The sequence below is a fragment of the Taudactylus pleione genome, unplaced genomic scaffold, assembly GCF_031769625.1.
Source record: "Taudactylus pleione unplaced genomic scaffold, aTauple2 ptg000015l, whole genome shotgun sequence".
NCBI classification, from domain to species: Eukaryota; Metazoa; Chordata; class Amphibia; order Anura; family Myobatrachidae; genus Taudactylus; species Taudactylus pleione.
This window is the reverse complement of record NW_028284417.1, coordinates 13,087,889-13,108,700: the sequence shown is the minus strand read 5'-3', so window position 1 is coordinate 13,108,700 and position 20,812 is coordinate 13,087,889. Positions and strand designations below refer to the sequence as shown.

At 41.8% G+C, this 20,812-nt stretch overlaps 1 protein-coding gene across 1 annotated transcript in view; it reads right to left on the bottom strand.

Annotated features, from left to right (window-relative positions):
• The window catches only part of BCKDHB (branched chain keto acid dehydrogenase E1 subunit beta), a 252,167-nt gene that overhangs the window by 43,077 nt on the left and 188,278 nt on the right, over window positions 1–20,812 (bottom strand). The window contains exon 9 of the mRNA XM_088470538.1: window positions 15,678–15,764. Coding sequence (XP_088326664.1) covers window positions 15,678–15,764 — 87 coding nt within the window. The remainder of the gene's footprint in view (window positions 1–15,677; window positions 15,765–20,812) is intronic.

Here is a 20,812-nt window from a genome sequence, read left to right as displayed (position 1 = left end):
TTTAAAGAATTATTTTTGTTAGTATCAACATTATATGTAGAGGGTTGGAAATCATTACATTTGTCAACAATTATCCAATTACCATTGCGCACAAAACTATCTGTGATAACCAGTAAATTGAATGAGAATTATTAGCCAATGTTTTGCTACACATCCCTTTTTTTTTATTAATATCAACTGGCACAGATAATTTCCAAGATGTAAAAGTTGTGTTATCAATATAAAACCATAGTCAAGAACCAAAAACAAAATATGTGCATGATCTTTAGGATTTATATTGCAGCTGCCATGAATAAAGAATAAAATAATGAATTGTGCTTTTATAAGTCAGATGATGCATCAAGTCTTTAATTTAACCAAAACCAGAATATGAGTTACTAAACTGTTCCCCTGACAGTCTCCATCTAAGAGAGCAGCCAAGGGACACAAACAAAGAGATGATAATGGTCTCTTTACCGTTACTTACTAAGGAATATGTAAAAATAGAACTGAATGTCCCACTACATTTCTGCTAACATTTTGTTTGAAAAGGTTCTGAATTTGAGTTTTGCTCTGGCCATTTTACTAGATAACAGCATGCCCATCAATATAACGTGGCAATTTATACCAACATAATTACAACACATTAACGGTGTTATTTTGCTTATGCTTTTATATTTTGTATCAGACATTATATTATCTACTTGAAGCTACATATTAATAGACAGTTTACCCTCTACCCATGTAGGCTTATCCAGCACTGCATTTATTATATTAAATATATTAAAATGTATTACTATACCTACTCGCCCAAAACGGTCGGGAGGCACTCACCGGCTGCCCGTAAAAGTGGGCAAGTCTCTCGCACCCCCCTCTAGCCACCTGCAAACTCTTCTGCTCTGTCAGGGGGGGGGGGGAGAGTGATGTGAATTGCATCATCGTAGCCCCATCCCCGCTATGCTACGCCATTTATTTTGCCACTGCATAGCAGGGGGGGTGGGCCCATAATGATGCGATCGTGCCACCACGCCCCCTGCACAGCCCACCTTTACAGCTGCCACACCCCTTTGTGCAGTCCTGGCTGCTCCCTCCTGGAGGAAGGGGCAGAAAAGTCGGCAAGTATGATTACTAATGGAGCACATAATAGAGAGCAACAGATCTCTATGAGGACTCACTGTACAGACTTAAATATACGCTGGATTCAGCTTTATTTATTTTTTCTTCATCAAGGCATTGGAGAAAAGCACTGAGTAGTGTCCTATCAGTATATCACTGTGGTAGTGATATATTGATCCTTATTCTGATGTTGGCAGGGTAAAAAAAATAAAAAAATACATCAGTAGTGTCAGGCCATAAGTACTATACATAACCTAAATCTGGTCTTTTGATCCACACACTTCAGTGGTATCACTACAAAAAGGACACAAGAGACCACAACAACTGAAAAGTAACAATAAATATAATAACAAACAAAGGCCCTCATTCAGAGCCACTCGCTATTTGCGGTCGTTCGTTCTAAAACAAGGGGTGGCTATTCAAATGAACCGTTCGCTGTTTGCGGTCTGTTCACACCTCTATGTCTGAACGAGCGAACAAAACTTGCGTTCGTTTTTTGGAAAAATAAGCCCCCTGGCCGCTCGCATCCTACGTCATGTCCGCTATTTATTAGATTAATCGAGTACATCGACAAGGGTATGAACTGCTCGCTATTCTTGGGGTTGGTGTTTGCTACCACAATTTTGCGAGCAGTTCTGACTATAAAATAACCCAGTGACATGGTCAATGACGCTGCTGTTTTAAATATGCACACCCATAAAACGCCCGTTTTGACCTTTAAGCACGCCTGCGATCGGATCTCCACTCCCCATTTTCAAGCACCTTCCCCTGTTACCACCCACATACGCCTCTTTCTGTCACTCAAAATAGCAGGCATTCGCTATTTTGCGAGCACATGAATTTCGGCCGCACTGACTGGTTAGCGCATGCGTATAACGATACGTACGCATGCGCAGTTGGGCTAACATCGCTCGGAACGAACAAGCGGCCGCTTACGAGCGGCTCTGAATCAGGCCCAATATACCTTCGCTAGCTATTTTTAATAATAGATGTAATGTAGTCTAATGGTGACAGTTTTGAGACCAAGCCAAAGGCCAGGTACACATTAGGCGATATATATTGGACGATATGCAGTTTTGAGGCAAATTGAAACGACATACCTTTCACATCGCATAGTGTGTACACTCAATCGCATGTTCACGTGCATCATTCATCACACTGATATGCTGCAAGTCACATGGGAAGTGATGGTGAACGGTGTGGTGCACATCGCTCAGTGTGTATGCTCAACCGGATGTCTAGGCAATATGTCTGTAGTAGAAAAGCTAATTTCACATCACAGTGGGCATAACTGCAAATGATATTGTACTGATAACATGTAATTTTCCCTCTTGTACAGTTGTATGCAGGGGCGGATTGGGCCACCAGGACACCGGGTCAGTTCCCACCGGGCTGGTCCCCTTGGTGGCCGCCAAGCCCAACCCCTCATCCTTCAATGACTGACCCCCCCATCGCGCTGCCACGGTCGGAGCGTAGCTCCAATCTGGCAGCTGAACTGCGCAGCAGCACGGCCCCCCTCACGCGATCTCCTCTACACCGGCCGTCCGCTGCCACGATTGGGTAGCAGCACTCGATGCACAGCTGACTAGCTAAAAAAAAAAAATGGCCGACAGGGAAGCTGCTGCGCATGTCCAGCCACAGCAGCTCCACCCATAAGCCTTTGCGGAGCCCGGGCCTGTCAGTGAACAGTGATGGCCCCGCCTCCAGCCCCTCCACAGCAGCCCGCCTCCAGCCTCATACACGCCGGGCACAGAAGCAAACTTCACTGTGTGCAGTGTCCCCTCCCTCAGCCTCCGTTGCCTGCCGTCAAGCCTCTCTATTTCTTTGGGCCATCCCGCCCTGTTCCCTGGGGCTGCCGAGGGTGGGGTGTGTGAAGCTGTTCCTGGGACAGAGAGGATTGGGACATGGACATGGCAGGGGCTTTCCCAACACACTCTGGATGTCGGCGCGGAGAGAGAACAATGGCAGTGAGCTGAGAGGACCCTGGAGTGGAGGTGATTCTTGTTAAGCTTCTTTCACTCCTATCCAGCCCGCTTATTCCCACCACTACTCCCATCCTGCCCCCTGCTCCACACTACTACTCCCATCCTGCCCCCTGCTCCACACTACTACTCCCATCCTGCCCCCTGCTCCACACTACTACTCCCATCCTGCCCCCTGCTCCACACTACTACTCCCATCCTGATCCACACTACTAGTCCTATCCTGCCCCCTGTTCTGAACTACTACTCCCTGCCTGCACCTGCTCTGCCATTACTACTGCTACTACTCCTACTCCCATTCAACTCACTGCTTCCCAATACTACTACTCCCATCCTGACCATGTGTCCCACTATTATTACTACTCCCATCCTACTTCTCGCTACTCCCATCCTGACCCCAGCGGTGGCAAAGTTTATGATGCTCCAGTTGCTAGTTCTGTTGGGGACGTACACTGCGCACCCTATTTTTGTTCTTGTGGCGGACAACGTGTCTGTATTTTTACCTCTGGAGGCCAATGTATTTGTTTTTTTACTGTGGGAGCTGGTGTGTGTTTTATTTTGTTCTTGTTGAGGCTAATGTGTTTTTATTTTTTTCATACGGGGGCCAATGTGTTTTATTCTTTTCTGTGGAGGCTATGTGGTTTTTTTTTTTCTGTCGGGTGTTATTGTGTTTATGTATTTGTTTTTACTGTGGGGGTCAATGTGTTCCTTTTTTTCGTGAGGGCCAATATATTTTATTTTTTCCATCTAAGGGCCGTATTCAATTCGAGACGAAATGTCAGAATCGGCGATAATTTATCGCCGGTGCGGAAAGTCAATGTTAAAAAAAAAAAAAAAAATCGGGATTTTTCGCTTACATTTGGCAGGCGAAAAAAAGTGCAGAATTTGGGTTTAGGGGCGCAGGTTTTAAAAAAAATAGCCTGCACCCCTGGGAATGGTCCCTAAGAATTATCTGTGTTAAAAAAAAGTTTTTTTTTAAAAAAAAATAGGGACACCCCAAAAAAATATTTAACATTTTGGGTTTAAAAAAAAAATAAAAAAATTGGGAACACACTTCTAAATTAGCGTAATGGAGTCCAGAGGGTTTCCCTTATATGCTGCAGCTGTTTTCTTCATTGCGGGAGTAGCAGCAGGTGCATTTTTGCTGAATTTTTAAAAATCATTTATCGGACTTAAAAATATGCTTGCACCCATTTTCAAGTACCCCAAATTTGATGGGCATAGGTTATTTTTCCCAAAAAAACCTTCTAAATGCTCTTCTGCATCACCTTCTTCAAAGCCGCATTTATGCACCTTCCGCGGCTATTTAAAAACCCGACTTTCTTCTGCAGGCAAAAACGGTGGTACCCATAGTGATCCCCCAGGTCTGGACATCTTTAGGGGGGTCCTACAATTATTTCCTGAAAATTCCCGTATTTTTTCACCGAATCCAGATTTCGCCTACTTTGGAACTGAATATAGGGAATAGGGGCACACGCGCGATACTTTTCCGCCGCGAAGGAGGCGAAAAGTCCAGCAGGCGAAATGTCTGGACTATTCGCCTCAAACTGAATACGGGCCTAAGTATGGCCTCCAATGTGAGCACACACACATTGGAGGCCATACTTAGATGGATGATCTGCACCCAGCATAGGGCTGTTGAAAGTTCCAATGGTGCGGCTGATGGTGTGGTCTACTCACTAATCCTTGGAGAGATATAAAATGGAGAAAGATGTCCCAGCCAATCAGCTCCAAACTGTAATTTTTCCCGCCCCCTCGACGGACCCCCACCTCCTCAACAGACCAAGCCCCCATTAGGGCTGCTTCCATAAATTTCCCAGGCTGGTTTTCTGTCCCAATCCGCCCCTGGTTGTATCCTTTTCCAAGCGTCATTCTAGGGGCTATGTACTCTAACCAGCATGAGGTCTGGTAAGTGGAAAGTTGACAAAACCTTTGAAGCTGGGAAAGAGATTGAAGGAAGGTCTGTCTTCCTGAGACAGCCATAAACCTGTCCCTCTGTATATGGTTTAGAAGAAATAGGTCTGTGGAATTATATGACAGCTTAACAGGTCCTTCCTAAAACAGTCATTAAGAACCCTGTGTTCTGTTTGGGGACAGTGATCAAAACAATGGATGGACCAGGAGAGACACACTGTCTCCGAAGGTGTGAATCCCCTCACCTAGTCACTGGGCACGTTTATTGACCCAGGCTTGTTTGCCAGACTTCAAATAGAGCTGAATGTGTAATTAAATAACCCCTAGTCAGGTGGCCAGGAAACCCTGAGCTTCAGCCAGCTAAACAATCCACTCTGAGCTGAAAAGTGCTAAATTCAGCCCCAGGGAGGGGGTTAGGGGGGTGCCTGAAAACAGTAGGCATAAATATGCGAGTCAACATCACCCATTTGTTCATCCTGCATGAGGCTATCAAAGGATACAGATGACCCAGAGTTAGTCACTGGGAAGGCCTCATCCCAGAACCATTTAACCCGCCGTGACCCAAATGGCTTGTTTCTCCCTTTATTATTTTATTTAATTTTATGGAAAGTGTGAGTAACTGTGATTTTTTAACATTATTATATTCTTTGTAACTTGTTGTACATAAGCTTTGAAGACATTCTTGAATTAAACATTAATTCTAGTTCTGGATCTGTGTTTTTATGACCCAAGGCCTCGTATGGCTCATGTTACTTATTTTTCTAAGTATTGATAATTGTGTATGCAGATAGGAGCAGAAGCCTACCATATGCTTTAGCATTATAGGTCTGTATTCAATTTGAGGCGAAAAGATGTTTTCGGGTGTTTTTCGGAAACTTTTCGCCGATGACGTCATTTCGCCAGGCAGAAAAGTATCGCCGTATTCAATTTGAAAGACTTTCCGCCTAGGCGGAAAGTCAATGCAATGTAATAGGCGAAAAAGTTTTGCCTAAGAACAGCGTCGGAAAAAGTGCAGAATTGGGGTTTTGGGGTGCAACATTGCGGGAACCCCCGTGCAGCCTTCAGACAGTCCCCCAAAGGTAAACTGTCTGAAGGTTTAAAAAAAAAACACTTAAGTACACTCCAAAAAAATCACTTTGAATTTGGGGGCAAAAAAAAAAAATGTTGGGGGACAAAGTTAAAAACTAGCGAACTTGACTCTGGGGGGGTCCCAAAGTATGCCCCAGGTGTTTTTTTTTTTTTTTTAATTGCAGGGACTTGCGGAAGGTGGATTTCTCACGTTTTTTTAAACTTAACTTTAGCAACTTTAAAATATGCTGGCCCCCATTTTCAAGTACCCAAAATTAGCAGGAATAAGTTATTTTCTGCAAAAAAACATCCTGAATACTATTCTTCACCACTTATACAAAAACGCTATTTAGCAGCTATTGAGCCCGTTTAAAAACACCAAATACCTTCAGCAAGCCAAATCGGGGGTATCATAGGGAACCCCCATGTCAGAGCATCTTTTGGGGGGTGTCAGGCTGATTTCCCTAAATCTGTCAGTACTTTCCGCTTGTTTAAGTTTCTCCGGGTCCCGTTTTCGCCTACTTTCAAATTGAATATGGCGATACACAGGCACGCGTGCGATACTTTTCTGATGAAAAACACTCGACGTAGACGAAAAGTCCGGGAGGCGAAAAAGTATCACGGCTCAGCTCAAATTGAATACGGGCCCTAGTCTTCTTCTGTTGTTGGCAGTTACCAGGTTTAGTTAACCACATGTGCTGAAGTAACCTGTAAAAGTCACGGGTGGCGATCTCAGATTGGCGTATCTGGAGGGTCGGCCCTCAAGACCGTGACAATGTCGGTTCAATCTTGCTTCTGAAGACATCACCTGAACTGTCAGTGATCTACACGATGATTGTATATTGTGTATAGGAGAAAACATTAATTGGATACAATGCTCTGACATGACATATCATTCGGTAGTTCGGAAGATTGCATAGTGTGTACACACTATATCGTTTATTCTGGGATAAAGGGAGACAAACGACTATTGCACCTTTTCAATGTCGTTCTGATATGTACCTAGCCAAAGAGTATGAAGAAACACCTGTGGTTGGTTGGAGGAATTTATCACATTATTACTAAGGCAGAGGTTCCCAAACACAGTCCTCAAGGCTCCCCAACAGTTCAGGTCTTAGAGATATCCATGGTTGGGCACAGGTGACTTAATTAGTACCTCAGTCAATTTAATTTAACCACCTGTGCTCAACCATGGATAACTCTAAAACCTGAACTTTTGGGGAGCCTTGAGGACCGCGAATGGGAACCTCTATACTAAAGGATTAAAAAACACATAAAAGACAGAGCTTATATATTCTATCATACAGACTACAATTATTAATATAAAGAGGTAGATAATTCAATAAAAATTAAGGGGCATATTCAATTGGGTGCGAGAATAGCAAAACACCCGCACCTGCGAGGTTTTCCCGCAGCTCAGGTCAGTAGATGTGTAGGGTGTGTAGTGATGATATGGACTAAAATGGAGCTCACATCCACTAAAGTGGACAATGAATCCCCAATCTAACATGGAGCGCAGCTGTAATTTATACACAATACAGGATGGGATGACGATCTAGGCTTGGGTGATGGTATAATCTGGGGTGATGTGTACATCTTCTTCACACAAAATAAATTTGTCCCCGCTGGAATCCACCATTACAGGTGCCTCTGTAATTTTTGCACGTAATTGACGGTAAAGGTCTTTCTCATAGAATTTGCATTTAATTTTTATGGACATCATCTTTTCCACATATTGGGGAAGTAGTCTCAGGCCGATCACTGAAAAGGTTCCAGGCTGTGCTGAAAACTCTTTCTGAGTACACACTAGAGGGTGGGCAGCTTAAGTAAAGCAAAGGCAGTTTTGTGTAAGGGCCTCCAAATTGCCTCTTTTTCCTGTCAGTAGTTATTTACATTTCTTCAGATCTGTGTCCGTTGGGAACAAAAAACAATATATTCATCCTTTCTGGGATGAGAATCCACTCCCAGCAGCAGGCATGGCGCTCAAGAATTCTCAATAAAGAAGTAGCGCAAGACTTAAACCTTAAATGTTGCATTTGCTACTCTGTTCCACTTCTCCAAAATATCTGCTCCGGTTAAGTGGACAGTGGGTACAATGGCAGTTTGAACTGAAGGCCACTAACTATGTTTTTTTTAATGGTCCTGTACAGGTTGGGAAATACCTTTACAGAAGGTTTGCAAAGGATTATTTAAGTCAATTGTTTTTGGAAAGCACCCTTCCAGGTCCCCTTCTGGGATGAAAAACCACTCCTAGCCGCTGAAGCAGGCACAGGATTCTCAAGAAAGACACAACGTAAGGCCTTAAATCAGGGGTAGCCAACCTTGGTTCTTGAGAGCTACCAACAGTTCACATTTTCCAGACCACCTAGCTGGTGCACATGTGTATTCATTACTCACCAACATATTTGGAAAGATCCACAGGTGGAGTTAATTATTTATTACACTTGTGATTCTATGAGACCTGGAAAACATGCACTGTTGGTAGCTCTCAAGGACCAGGGTAGGCTACCACTGCCTTAAATCATAGATCTTGCTCTTGTCCACATATCTGTGCTGGTTAAGTGGCACTTTGAGGCCACTATCTGTGTTTTTTTTATGTCCCTGTACAGGTTGGGAAATGCTTTTTCATGTGGAAAGCACTACTCGAAGTCTTCCTGGTCCCCTTCTGGGATAAGCAAATCCACTCCCAGCAGCAGCAGCAGGCATGACCCTCAAGGATTCTTCTGGGGACAAGGACTGATGTGAATGTGTCAAATAGTTTTTTGTAAATGCATCCTTCCCTTCTCCCTCATAAATTTTCTTCGGAATCAAAAAAGGAAATTAAATTTACTACCAATCAACCCTTCCCGTCCCTGCCTTGCCTTTAACTACATACATACTCCCTCAGGCCTCTCTTGAATAATAAAAACATTTATTTCCTGATTTGCCATGTTGGAAGTTGAACTGCCACGTGTTTGTGCTGCCCACTGCTGCCGCTTAGCTTAGCTCGCTAGCTTGGTGCAAATTTTGGGCCTAAACTGGATGAAAACAATATAGTGAGCTGTGAGGTGGTCAAAATTGACTGGAAACAAGTGGAAATAAATGTTATTGAGGTTAATACTGTAGGAACAAAAACGGGCCCATTTTATGTGATTTTAGCTGTTTTTATTAATTTTTAAGAATAAAATCCAGATCCAAAACCAAAACAGAAAAACAAAACACGAAGGTAAGGTTTTGGCAAAACCAATCCAGATCCAAAACCAGGGGAGATTCAGATCCAAAACCAAGGGAGATCCAGATCCAAAACACGGTGGTCGGTGCACATCCCTAGTTCCCGCTAGGCTGTTCTGTATCGGGGTGCCGCGGCCTGGCCAATTTCAAAAGGGCAGAATGCGCCCTACTCTTTTGGCGGCGCCCCGCTAAAACAACCTGCCAAGTGCCAACCGGCACCTGCAAGCCGCAGTTTAAAAAAATAGTGGTGAAGCGACCACTGCCGATGAATAGATGCTTGTGCCCGGCATCTATCCACAGAGACAGGAAAACTTGGGAGCAGCCTGGCATGTCCATAAGTGCCGGGCACACCCCCAAGAATAATAACAAGGGGGTGAGTCTTAAAGTCACGCCCACTTTCTCGTGGACACGCGCATTTCCGGGCGCCCTGACCGGTGCCAGACCTAGAGTGAACACATAAAGTCAGCATAATGTAAAATGTCTTGACTGTACATGACTAAAAATGGACAAACTCATCCAATATGTCTAAACTGGATTGAAATTCAGTGATTCTAAAGAAGGGTTTGATCAGTTATATAGATCCTAGAAGCCATACAAAAAAAAAAATCTTATGATGCCAACTTTTTATCTGCTGGTCCAAGTCCCCAGTATGTATATTTGATGGCAATATTAAAGTTTCTTTAATTTTGCTTTTATAAAGGTCACTTATGGTGTTTACAATAGAGGCATCTCTAAATATAATAAACATTCCTTCCAAACTAGTTCCCAATCAGAAGCAGTACACTCTGAGATGAGGGGGGGCTGTGTAGTATAGTGGAGAGAAGGAGACACTGTAGCCCCAAGCTTGGTGGCCCAGAACCTGGCGTACGTGCACAAGCGGTGTTGGCGCCACACATGCACATAACACTGGCTTCTAGGGACTGCATCAGCTGCAGCCCCTAGAAGCCAGGTAGGGCTGCATGATACTCAGAGGAGTGGCTTCACACTGGAAGCATGCTTCTGCTAATCACAGCCTGGATTGGTAGTAGTTTTGTGTGTGACTGGCAGGTAACACTTCCAATGGGAAGCCATTGCCAGTCACAGTGTGGCCAGTGTAGCCACGAACTGCAACTGGCTCACTGAGGTGGCAGCTTTTACTCAGGGGAACCAAAGCCTTGTAGCCCATAGGTAAAATATGTCACTGTTCCCTACTGAACTAAAGCAAACTGAATGCACTAAATAAAAAAACACATTTGTTAAAAAAAAAAATTAGTGCAGAGAATACATTAGACATGAAATGGCAGCAGGACTTTAACAGTTCTACCATTCCAGATTAGTCATGATAACTAAACATATGAATTCAATCAAGGTACGGAACCAATAAACCATAAATGTAGCATTAATCAAACACACTGCTCCATGCCTATATTTGGGGAAAAGGATCTCACTGCATGGATGGAACAGAAATCTGGAAAATAACCATGCACTCCAACTGGACTCCCTATTAAAATCTTATTATTTCCACATGCAGGAAAAGAAATATCTACCACAATATCTAACAGTTTTGGCTCCACAATTATTCACTTAATCCAACAAGAAAAGAATTTCACTTATTTTTCTTCTTACGGCATTTCTAATAGACATCTAACATCTCGCTGTACATGACAAACCGCACACGTAACCAATTTTTTAATAAAATATTTATATTGTTTAAGAAATTATGTTTTCCTAGTGCTTAAATACAGCACATAATGTTTATTTAAGCTAATGCCTTTTCAATCACTATTACTCAAAAGAAGGATTAGTTTTAGACCTTAAAAAATGTGCATCTGTAAATGTATTTGTAAAGACGCAATTGCTCCACAGACTAAAGGACATCTTGTATTGCCCTGAAATGTTGCAGCCTGCTCTTCATTGTGTTTCTCTTCACTACTCTGGTTATATATTTGATCAAAATAAAGTAATATTTATGCAGAATTCACTAACACATAATGGGGGCAATCCAATTAGGTGTGAGTCGGCTTGTGCGTAGGTAGGGTAAATCTATATTTTACAGGTAAATATGTCAGGACACAGTGCACAACCTCTTGGATACATCCCCCCCCCCCCCCCCCCTTCCTTCCCAATGACTAATTAGGCATCTGGAAGTTTTCAATTAGTTTAATTGGCCCAATTACTACATGTCATTTTTGGGTGTTAAATAAGAATGGCCTCAAATTATCCCAAAATCAAAATTTTCATTAGTGTAGGCAATCCAAATTTAACCAAAATTTAACTAAACTATTGTTTAAAATGAAAAAAAAAAAGTGGCCTCAAGTAACCACAAAATCACCATTTTTTTGCATTTTTCAAATAAATAGTTTGAAATTAAATAAAAAAAATATAAAATTGTAAAAAGCTAAATTTTTTCATTAAAAAAAAAAAAATCAGACATGCACAAATCAACCATTTGACACCATTTATTTATTTATTATTTATTTATTACCAGTTATTTATATAGCGCACACATATTCCGCAGCGCTTTACAGAGAGAATATTTGGCCATTCACACCATTTAAAAACCTCCAGTATTTTCCTTATGCCCACTAAACATACTTACCTACTTTTTTCATTTCCTGTCCGGCAGAAGCCCAGAGAGGAAATGTAGCTTACTACTTCGGGGGCATGGTACTCCCATCATTAGTCTCTGCCCCTGACTGGGCAAACTGCCATGATTCGCGGGTCCTTGGAGAGGGGGTGGGGCTAAATTATGTATTTTGTGCATTAGTTTAACACTAGCCCCTACCATATGGACCGCGATTCCAGGTAATTATCTCCCCATCCTGCCCACTACACTAGTAAGTGTGAGAAATGCGGGAGATCCAGCCACTTGTCCGGGGGTGCTTGGGACTACCGGAAAATCATGAGCATCCCGTAAAAAACATGAGCATCTCCAGGAGACTAGGCACTGTAAGTATGCCACCAACAGCCTTCTGTATGATTCTGCTAATAAAGTTGTCACTTTTTTGGGGTCCAGCATGGTTTAGCCACCTTTCTGTGCCCTTTTACCAAGTCGCATGTTATAATAAATTTGCACACCCTCGCGACGAGTAGGCATTTCTAACTGAATCTTGCATTTTTCGGGAGCACGCTTTCGTGCGATATCTGCAAAACAAAGTTGCCTTTGGAAACTTGCACCTAATTGGAGTGCCTCCAATGAATGAGAATATTTTATTGGAACGTGTTATACAGGCACTACGTGAAACAGACTGTCCTCCTGCCACTGCATAGAGGATTCAAATAGGCAAATCGAAAGCTAGTGCTGTGGTCTAAGGACCTGATTCAGGTTGGTTCGCAAGGCTGCGTTCGCACGCAGCCAGCTGATGTTTGCATTCTACGCATGCGTATAAGATGCAATGTGCATGCGCGAACCGGCCACTGTGATCGGGAAGCGAAATCAGTGAGCATACAGTGTCTTCACATGGTGATTGACAGGAAGTGACCGTTCGAGGGTGGTGACGCAGAGAGGGTCAGAGAAATGCAGGCGTGCCTGGGCATTTAAACGCCGTTACAGGAGAGTGCCTAATTAAGCCCCTGCAATAGCATGCACTGGCAGAGGTCTAGATGGTGACAGGAAGTTTAGCCGTTTCTGCAGTAGGGTCAGGTAAACCACAACTGTGCGGATGGTTCCGATGTTACTTGATGGTACCGATGTTTTCGCTGACTTGCAGATGCATGTCATGGAAAGTGGGCAGCTTTATACAGTGATGGGCGTCTTGGTGTAGTGCTGCGGTAGCAATTAATAGCATATTTTCGCAGTGAGCGGACCAACCTGAATCAGGCCCTAAATCTCTCTCCCACTTCTAGCTGGATAGCTGCCAACCAGCTGTGTAAGGACACTGAGAACTAGATGAGAAGCGCGTGGAAAGAGAAGAACAGGACTGAGGATAGTGGAACTCTTAAGAATTATCCTTCACTCCAACCAATAATATTGACTCCCTCAGAACATATATCCTTATTAATATATTTGTGTGTAATCGAAATTAAAAGATAAAAAAAATCTAAATACATATCTTAAATCAATGTTGGACAAAACTTTTTAAAAAAGGAAAAAGCAAAAAAAAACAAAAAACTTTACAGTACTTAAACTGGATTTGTGGCTTTTGTCAGACGGAACATGAATTATTATTTTTTGAATGCTTAAGTGCATCTTTTCAGGCATACACCAGACCTGCGATTGGGTATGACTATGAGGCCGGTCATGGTCGTAGAGAGCTGGCCGGGCCCCATTACTAATGGGGATGTTCTAATCCAGGGAGGAGTGGTGTATGTCCAAAAAATGCTACCTTTTTTGGACGTACATAATTTTTTTTATTCCATTTACATCCAAATCTGAATAAAGCCCATTGTTTATACAGTTATGAATACTGAGAGATGTCTGCATACTGTATTTTATCAGATGCTATTGAATACCAGATTTTGCATTCTTATCTAACTGATATTTCAAAATAGAATTTAAAATAGGTTATCTGAAGATTTTAGTTCAAATATTCTTAAGAAAAACCCATCCAATTGTTGCGTTCTCTGCATGCGTATGCATTAACTAGCTATTATGATCAAGACTGCAAACGGGGGGAGGGGGCGCTCGGCCGAACGCAGACTTGCCAGTGCCTTTCAACGCCGTTGCATGGGCGTGCATAAAATAACCACTGCGATACCATACGCAGTCTGAGGACTCATAGCGTGCGCTGAAGTTAACAATTCTTAAGTGAGGTCTGACCTGCCTTAACTTTGCATATGGGTCCGATGTTACTTGATATTACCGATTATTTCGCTATGTTGCCAAAGTATATGGATGTGAGTAAGGGGAAGCGGGCGTAGTTATGTTAGACTGCGATCGCAATGCGAATATAAATATTTGCATATCACCGCTGATATTAGCAACTGAGTTGCATGCGTATTAGCAGAATAGCGATCCTTGCTGAATCAGGCCCTCAGTCTGTTCTGGTGGTTAAGAGGGTTCATAACCAATACTAGAAAGGTGTGGACACTGTATATAATAAGAATAAATAAAAATAAAAATGCAGACGTAGTATTTGTTTTGGAATTTATATTTTGAAAACATTTAAAATGACATCTCTGAATAATTTGCCATTTGAAATCTGATGTTGCTCTCCATAAACCATGAATAACCAATTTAATAATACCAGGACTTTTACAAGCCTTTCAACTCAGGAGTGTCCTCCTCCTTATTGGTGGTTTCCAGTGTATTAGCTCCGTTAATGTTATTTTTCTTTCCAATATTAAAACTAATAAAATTCAGCATCTTTAAACATAGCTTTATTTATACGAAACTCCATTAAATATATTTACTTAACCTAAGCTAATCAGCAAATTGAAAATACAGTTCACTGTTTTATAGGGTTTCTAATATACACAGGGGAAAGACACAAGGATGTACATACCCAGCTATACTGTAAAGAGATTAATGGACTACAGGTGCCGGGTGGGTGTTTTTTATGTTACTGTAACATGAGGTACCATTTACTTTTACAATGGTCTCAGAAACTAGGGGTAGATGTACTAAGCCTTAGAGAGAGAGAGAAATTGGAGAAATAAAGTACCAACCAATCAGCTCCTGTCATTTTTCAAGCACAGCCTATAAAATGACAGTTAGGAGCTTATTGATTGGAACTTTAGCTCGCTGCACTTTATCTTTCTCCAATGCGTAGCACATACCCCCCTAGTGAGCAATGGGAGCCTGCACCCAGAATGTAGTTATAACTGTCTCATGCCTACTCCTCTGTTTACCAATTCTCAACTCTTCCTCCCTTCTACCAGGATTAGAACTACAGTTGACCTCACTACCAGCAACCTGGGCAGCTAAGTTAGGCAGATCCTTCTGCTCAGCTCTCCGGTATACTTGGCTGGAACTAGTTAAAATCTCAATAGCTCCATACATTTTTGACAGTCTCTGCCATCCCAAACATGTGCTACCTATGACCAATTTGAGGTAAATCAGCTATATTGACTGACAGAATTGTAATGTGTGGCCATTTCAATAGAAAGAACAGAGGAACAATTAAGTATGTCATGCAGCCATTCCCATTTGACTACACTGAACACAAACAACATTCACGGAAGGATATTGCGCAATAACCTGGCACTTCTACTGTGCACCTTGGTTAGTTAAGGTACACCAATGATGTAAAACAAATGTGTGCCATTGTAAATGTTAGTTTTACCATGTCAATCATAGTAATAATTGGTAGCCAAGCTCCACATCTATATGCAAGCCTCCTGTAAAACTGGTTCAGAAACAATTGTGCCCCTCCTTGCTTTATCAAAGAATTTATAACAAATATCACAATAAAAGTTAGAATACTTTTAAAGCAATGGTGGTTTTGCAATTGATATACAATAAAACTTAAATTTCATAGGCCAACTTACTTGTACTGTAGAACTAATCTCGGCTGCAAAACCTCCTGTTACTGGAGCTTCATGACTGATTAGTAACCGGCCGGTCTTTACCACAGACTAGAAAGAAAAAGATGACCATCAATACTTTTCACATATAAATCATTAAAAACAAATTTACAGCATTTGCTCTTTTCAGGAAAAAGGTCCCATGCTCCTCGGCTTGCACCAAGTATCGATTTCCGTCGAACATGCGTCTTCGTTGCAATCGGGTGTGACAAACCGCTTCACGAGACTGCATTAAGTTGATATGTGACACATGTATACCTGTCCGAGTCTATATTCAAAGCACAATGGAACTTGTCGAGGGAAAAAGCCGCAGCCTCTGCTTTGTAGCACTTCGTATACAGATACAGACTCAGTCGTACACAGATATACAAGTGTTGCATAGCAAGTTAATCAGTGCAATCTTGTGAAACGACTTGTTGGATCGGATTGTGGCTAAGAAGCATAGAGGGGCTGTTTGACACAACTGCAGCAACAGTGTATGAGGACATATCTGCAAAAGGACTTTATTATATCTACAGTATATGAACAGCCAATAATTGTTTGTCCTGACAATTCCATGTCAAAAATAAAAGGACCTAGTGTAATTAATAATGTACATTACTTAATGCCACCTAAACCGTCTCCAAACCTAAAAACTTTTCTTCCCTCCTCCCACAGTTCCCACTTCCCCCAAAACCAACATAATTCCCACTCTCTCAGTTGCCCTGGCGTCACTGTTGATCCATCCTCTCACATCCAGTCTCTCTCGCAGTTTTGTTTTCCTCACCTTTATGAAATGTCAAGAATATGTCCTTTTCTATGCTCTATCAGGCATGTCTCCCAATATTTGAATGGGAAGGATTGGGACAGTGGCATGGTCATGGCATCGAGGGAGTTATAAGTGTTGTAGAGGGAAAGCATATCTAACTCTGCCCTTTAGCCCCACCCTCCTCCAGACCCTTTCAATAATATGTTAATTGCTGCACGAACATTCACCACTGCTCTGATATGCAGAGCACTGATGAATGGGCCATACCTGTCAACTGTCTGGCCAATTGGGATAATGCAGTCTTGATAATGACAGTGGGTCAGAGCCCTGAAATTGGTACTGTCTCACTGAAACTGAAGAGAAGGAAGGTGTGCATAATGCAAACACAGCTCTTATCTATGCTCTTATCTCTCACCTTGACTTCTGCAACCTACTCCTAACCTGCATTCCGCTCTGTTCCCACTGCAAGACTGATATTTCTCACTCACCACTCTACACTATACTGGGTACGATATACTTTAGAATCCAATTCAATTGGCTCACCATCACCTACAAAGCCCTCAACAACAGCCTCCCTTCATATATGTGAAGTCTCATAGTCATACCCTACTAGACGGGATGTAGTTATGAGACCAGCGGCCGCGATGCCGCTGGTCTCAATACCAACAGGGAAATCCCGACAAGGGACTTAAGATAGGCGTCGAAATACGATGTCTATCTTAATTCTGATGCTGGAGCGCCAAAGGATGCCAGATCGAACAAGATAAGTCCGGGGCTGCCTTAGCGTAGCTGGGAGGAGTGTTAGGTTAAGGGAGCGTAGCAGGGTTGGGATTAGGTTTTTTTTGGGGGGGGGGGAGATTAGGGTTAGGCACCGCTAGGGGGGGAGGGTTAGGGTTAGGCACAAAGGGAGGGGTTAGGTTTAGGCATTAACGGGGAGGGCTAGAGTTAGGGTGCGGGGTGGGGAGGGTTAGGCTACAAGGCGGGAGGGTTGGGGGGGGTGGGAAGAGGGTAAGTATACTTACCCGATTCCTGTCAGGATACCAACCATCGGGATGCTGCTGTCAGTATTCTGATAGGAGGCACCCCGACAGCACATACCCATTCCCTATTAGACCTGCCTCTTAAATGCACCTCACCTTTTCTATTATAACCACATCTAACTCCCACCTACAAGGCATTTCCTAAGGATTTTCTAATGATGCATCATCAAATGATCTAATAAGCTTTCCTACAGTCTTGATCTCCACCCTAAACCACACTTCTTCATTTTGTCTCAAATTTCTATTTTCCCCTCTAGATTCCCCTCCAGACCCCTGTCTGTCTGCCCCTTCCCCTTTAGGATGTAAGCTCTCAGGAGCAGGGCCCTCTTCTCTCACGTGCTTCTCCTTCCCTTACTTATACTATCATTTACTCCTAACTCCCCACAACGGCACCTAATACTTGGTTGTCGACGCCCTGCTCCCTATTTAAGAGTTATTGTTGCTAATGCCGCAGTGTTTATAAACCTTGTCCTGTATTGTTTTGTACTGTTAAGAACGGTTTCTTGTGTGCGGATTTGCTTATGTACTTTGTAAGGCGCTGCAGAACCCTTGTAGTGACATATAAATAAAAGGATAATAATTGTAATCTTTACTCTTAGAGCTCCATACGTTTAATCTTCACATCTGCATTTAAATTTGTCTACCTTATACAGTATGCATACAATACAATACCGATGACAACGTAAACTGGCAAGATAATACAAACATATTCATTTGGCTTTAGCATTTCAACTAGAGTGCTCACAAAACAAAATAACTACTTAAACTATGATTACACATTTTTTAAATAAATGTAATGCTCCATGTTTACTGTATATAGTCAAAAGAAGGCTGCTGCAATTTATCAAAAGGTATATCTAACTTGGCAGATATTTAACATACCCATTTTCTTACAATTCCCCTTGTATTTAGAAGTTTTAAATGATTAAGGGTCTAATATAGTAAGCAATGATGACCCTTTTTCTGTTGTTTTCGGACAAGGGGGGTGGGGGGGTTACTGCTTCATGTTATTTATCAATAGCAAGAAGCCTGTTAGAGAGACTGTGGTATGTTTACAATTTATGAAAATGCAATAATATACTGTTATTGCCAGTGGCGGCTCCAGAGGTATGACTGCAGAGTCCAAGCTTCAAATAGGGGAGCCATAGCGTCACCCCAAACATCGCCGGCCAGGGCTCACTGGCAGTTGGTGTGGCTCCCCTATTTGAATCTTGGACTGTGCTGCAGCCACACCTCTAGAGCCACCACTGGTTATTGCCGTTTGTGAGAAAAATATCACGCCGTCTTAGGACAGCATTATGCATACTTAGAAGTGCATCCGACATCTGAACTCTTCTCATGACTTCCTGGGCAACTGTCTCTTCTTCCCCATGTGCACTACAGAAAAAGTCACAAAAACCTAATGGGCACACATACACAATGCTTCTTGGGAATGTGCATTAGTAGAGTCAAACTCTGTAATAGAAACAAGCCTTTTGTTAGGCTACTGGTGAAGGCTAGAGTGTTTTCAATTTCATAAAGGGGAAAAGGGGGGACATTTTTTGTAGACCATCTCACAGATGGTCTATTTAAAAAATACAGGTAGTTGCAGTACAACCTTCTGCATCACTGTGGTAACAGATTTGCTAAGTCTGGAAACAATTAGTTCATTCTTTTGGATCTATTTATCAAAAAGCAATGTCAATGTGGTAACTGATAATTGATCAGCTCCCTGTTGATACTGGGGTGGCAGAGGTAAGCTCAGACTATCCTCTCAGCCAAACAGGGTCTTGTGCTTCCAGTGCAGTTTATACAAAAATGCTAAAATCAAAAATAAAAGAATTAAAAGAAACTGGAAAAAAATATTCTTTCTAAATAAAACATTATTCCCTCAAGTATTGCATGATCAGGGGATTGTGGTGGTACATATATCACTGCAATCTTTACCCATGCAATCACAGGAGGAGGCTGGCAAGACTATCACTAGCAATACCAGGCACTCACTTTTGATGACTTCAGGGCTTGCTATACACGGCTTCTCGCCAAGGTAATCGTAACCTTTCTACTTAAAGCCAAAAGTAGTGCAAATGCTGTCAGTATACTGTACTTTTGTTTATACAACCTTCATGCAATATGTAGATTTAGCATACATTTGAAGCAAAATAAAAGGATAAACCATATGATTCTGTTATCCCTGAATTACTGGCTTTCTGTGAGTGACAATGATGGTTAAAGATGTAGTATGTAGTGAAACAATAATAAGACAAATTACTACTGTGCTTACTAAATTAGAAATCAAAAATGACAAGAGGAGATGGTGGTAATTTGTAGGAATATATATATATTTATGGTGTGTCATAACATAATGGATCCCTGCAACCGAAGTATGTCAAGAGTTGAGATAAATCAGTGGTAATGATAGTTTCTATATTCAAGTTAAACAAAGTAAAGTATATAATGTTACAAAAACACCCAGAACTGAACACAAAAACTAAATGCACAATTTATTTTAAAGATATCTGACTAAATCCTCAAGTCTGCTGATTATATTGTACATGACCACAAGATGTACAATATCTTCCGTTTTGCAAAAGTATAGGTTAAATCTTCCAAATATTACATCCACATGTGGCTCGGCACCAAACTGAAACGTTAACACAGTGCCTAAATATGGAAAGTTCAATCCCAAGTCAAAGGAAAAATATATCCGTGAAATATGTTCCAAAAGTCCCCAAAGATTACGGTTTTTCCCTTCCCCAATCAGAACTACATTAATCTTCTGTAGAATGGATATATGTTCTACATATCCTAGAAGATTATGGTTCATCCATCTAGATTAATAGGTACGTCAACATTTAAAATTTGTAAAATTCACAAATAATTATGTATTCCGGAACCTCATTGATTTTTACATGACTCACTAAAACAGTCCCAGTGGTGTTTACCAATTCCTGGCCTATGCCAGTTTACATAAAACATTTTAAGCAGATCATGAGTAACAGTACGCCACGGCTAGAGATGAGTGATGTTTCTAAAACAGTTTAGGAAATGTTTCTGCATTTGGCTACAAAATATCAATCTTTCACCGACGGTATTTGGCCTAAAGTTTTCCCATTCCTAATCCAACAAGATCAGAAAGAATTGATGGTCATCGTCATAAACTTCAGCAAAATAGGAATAGTTTGAGTCTCTGCATTTTCTTTTATTTTTATTTTTTTAATTCCTTTTATCACAGCAAGTCTGGTCAGCAGGCACTAGATGGACAGTGCTGCTCTGAATTATTTGTTTTTCTGCAATAGAAGAGAATGGACAAAAAAGGTATATTAAATTAC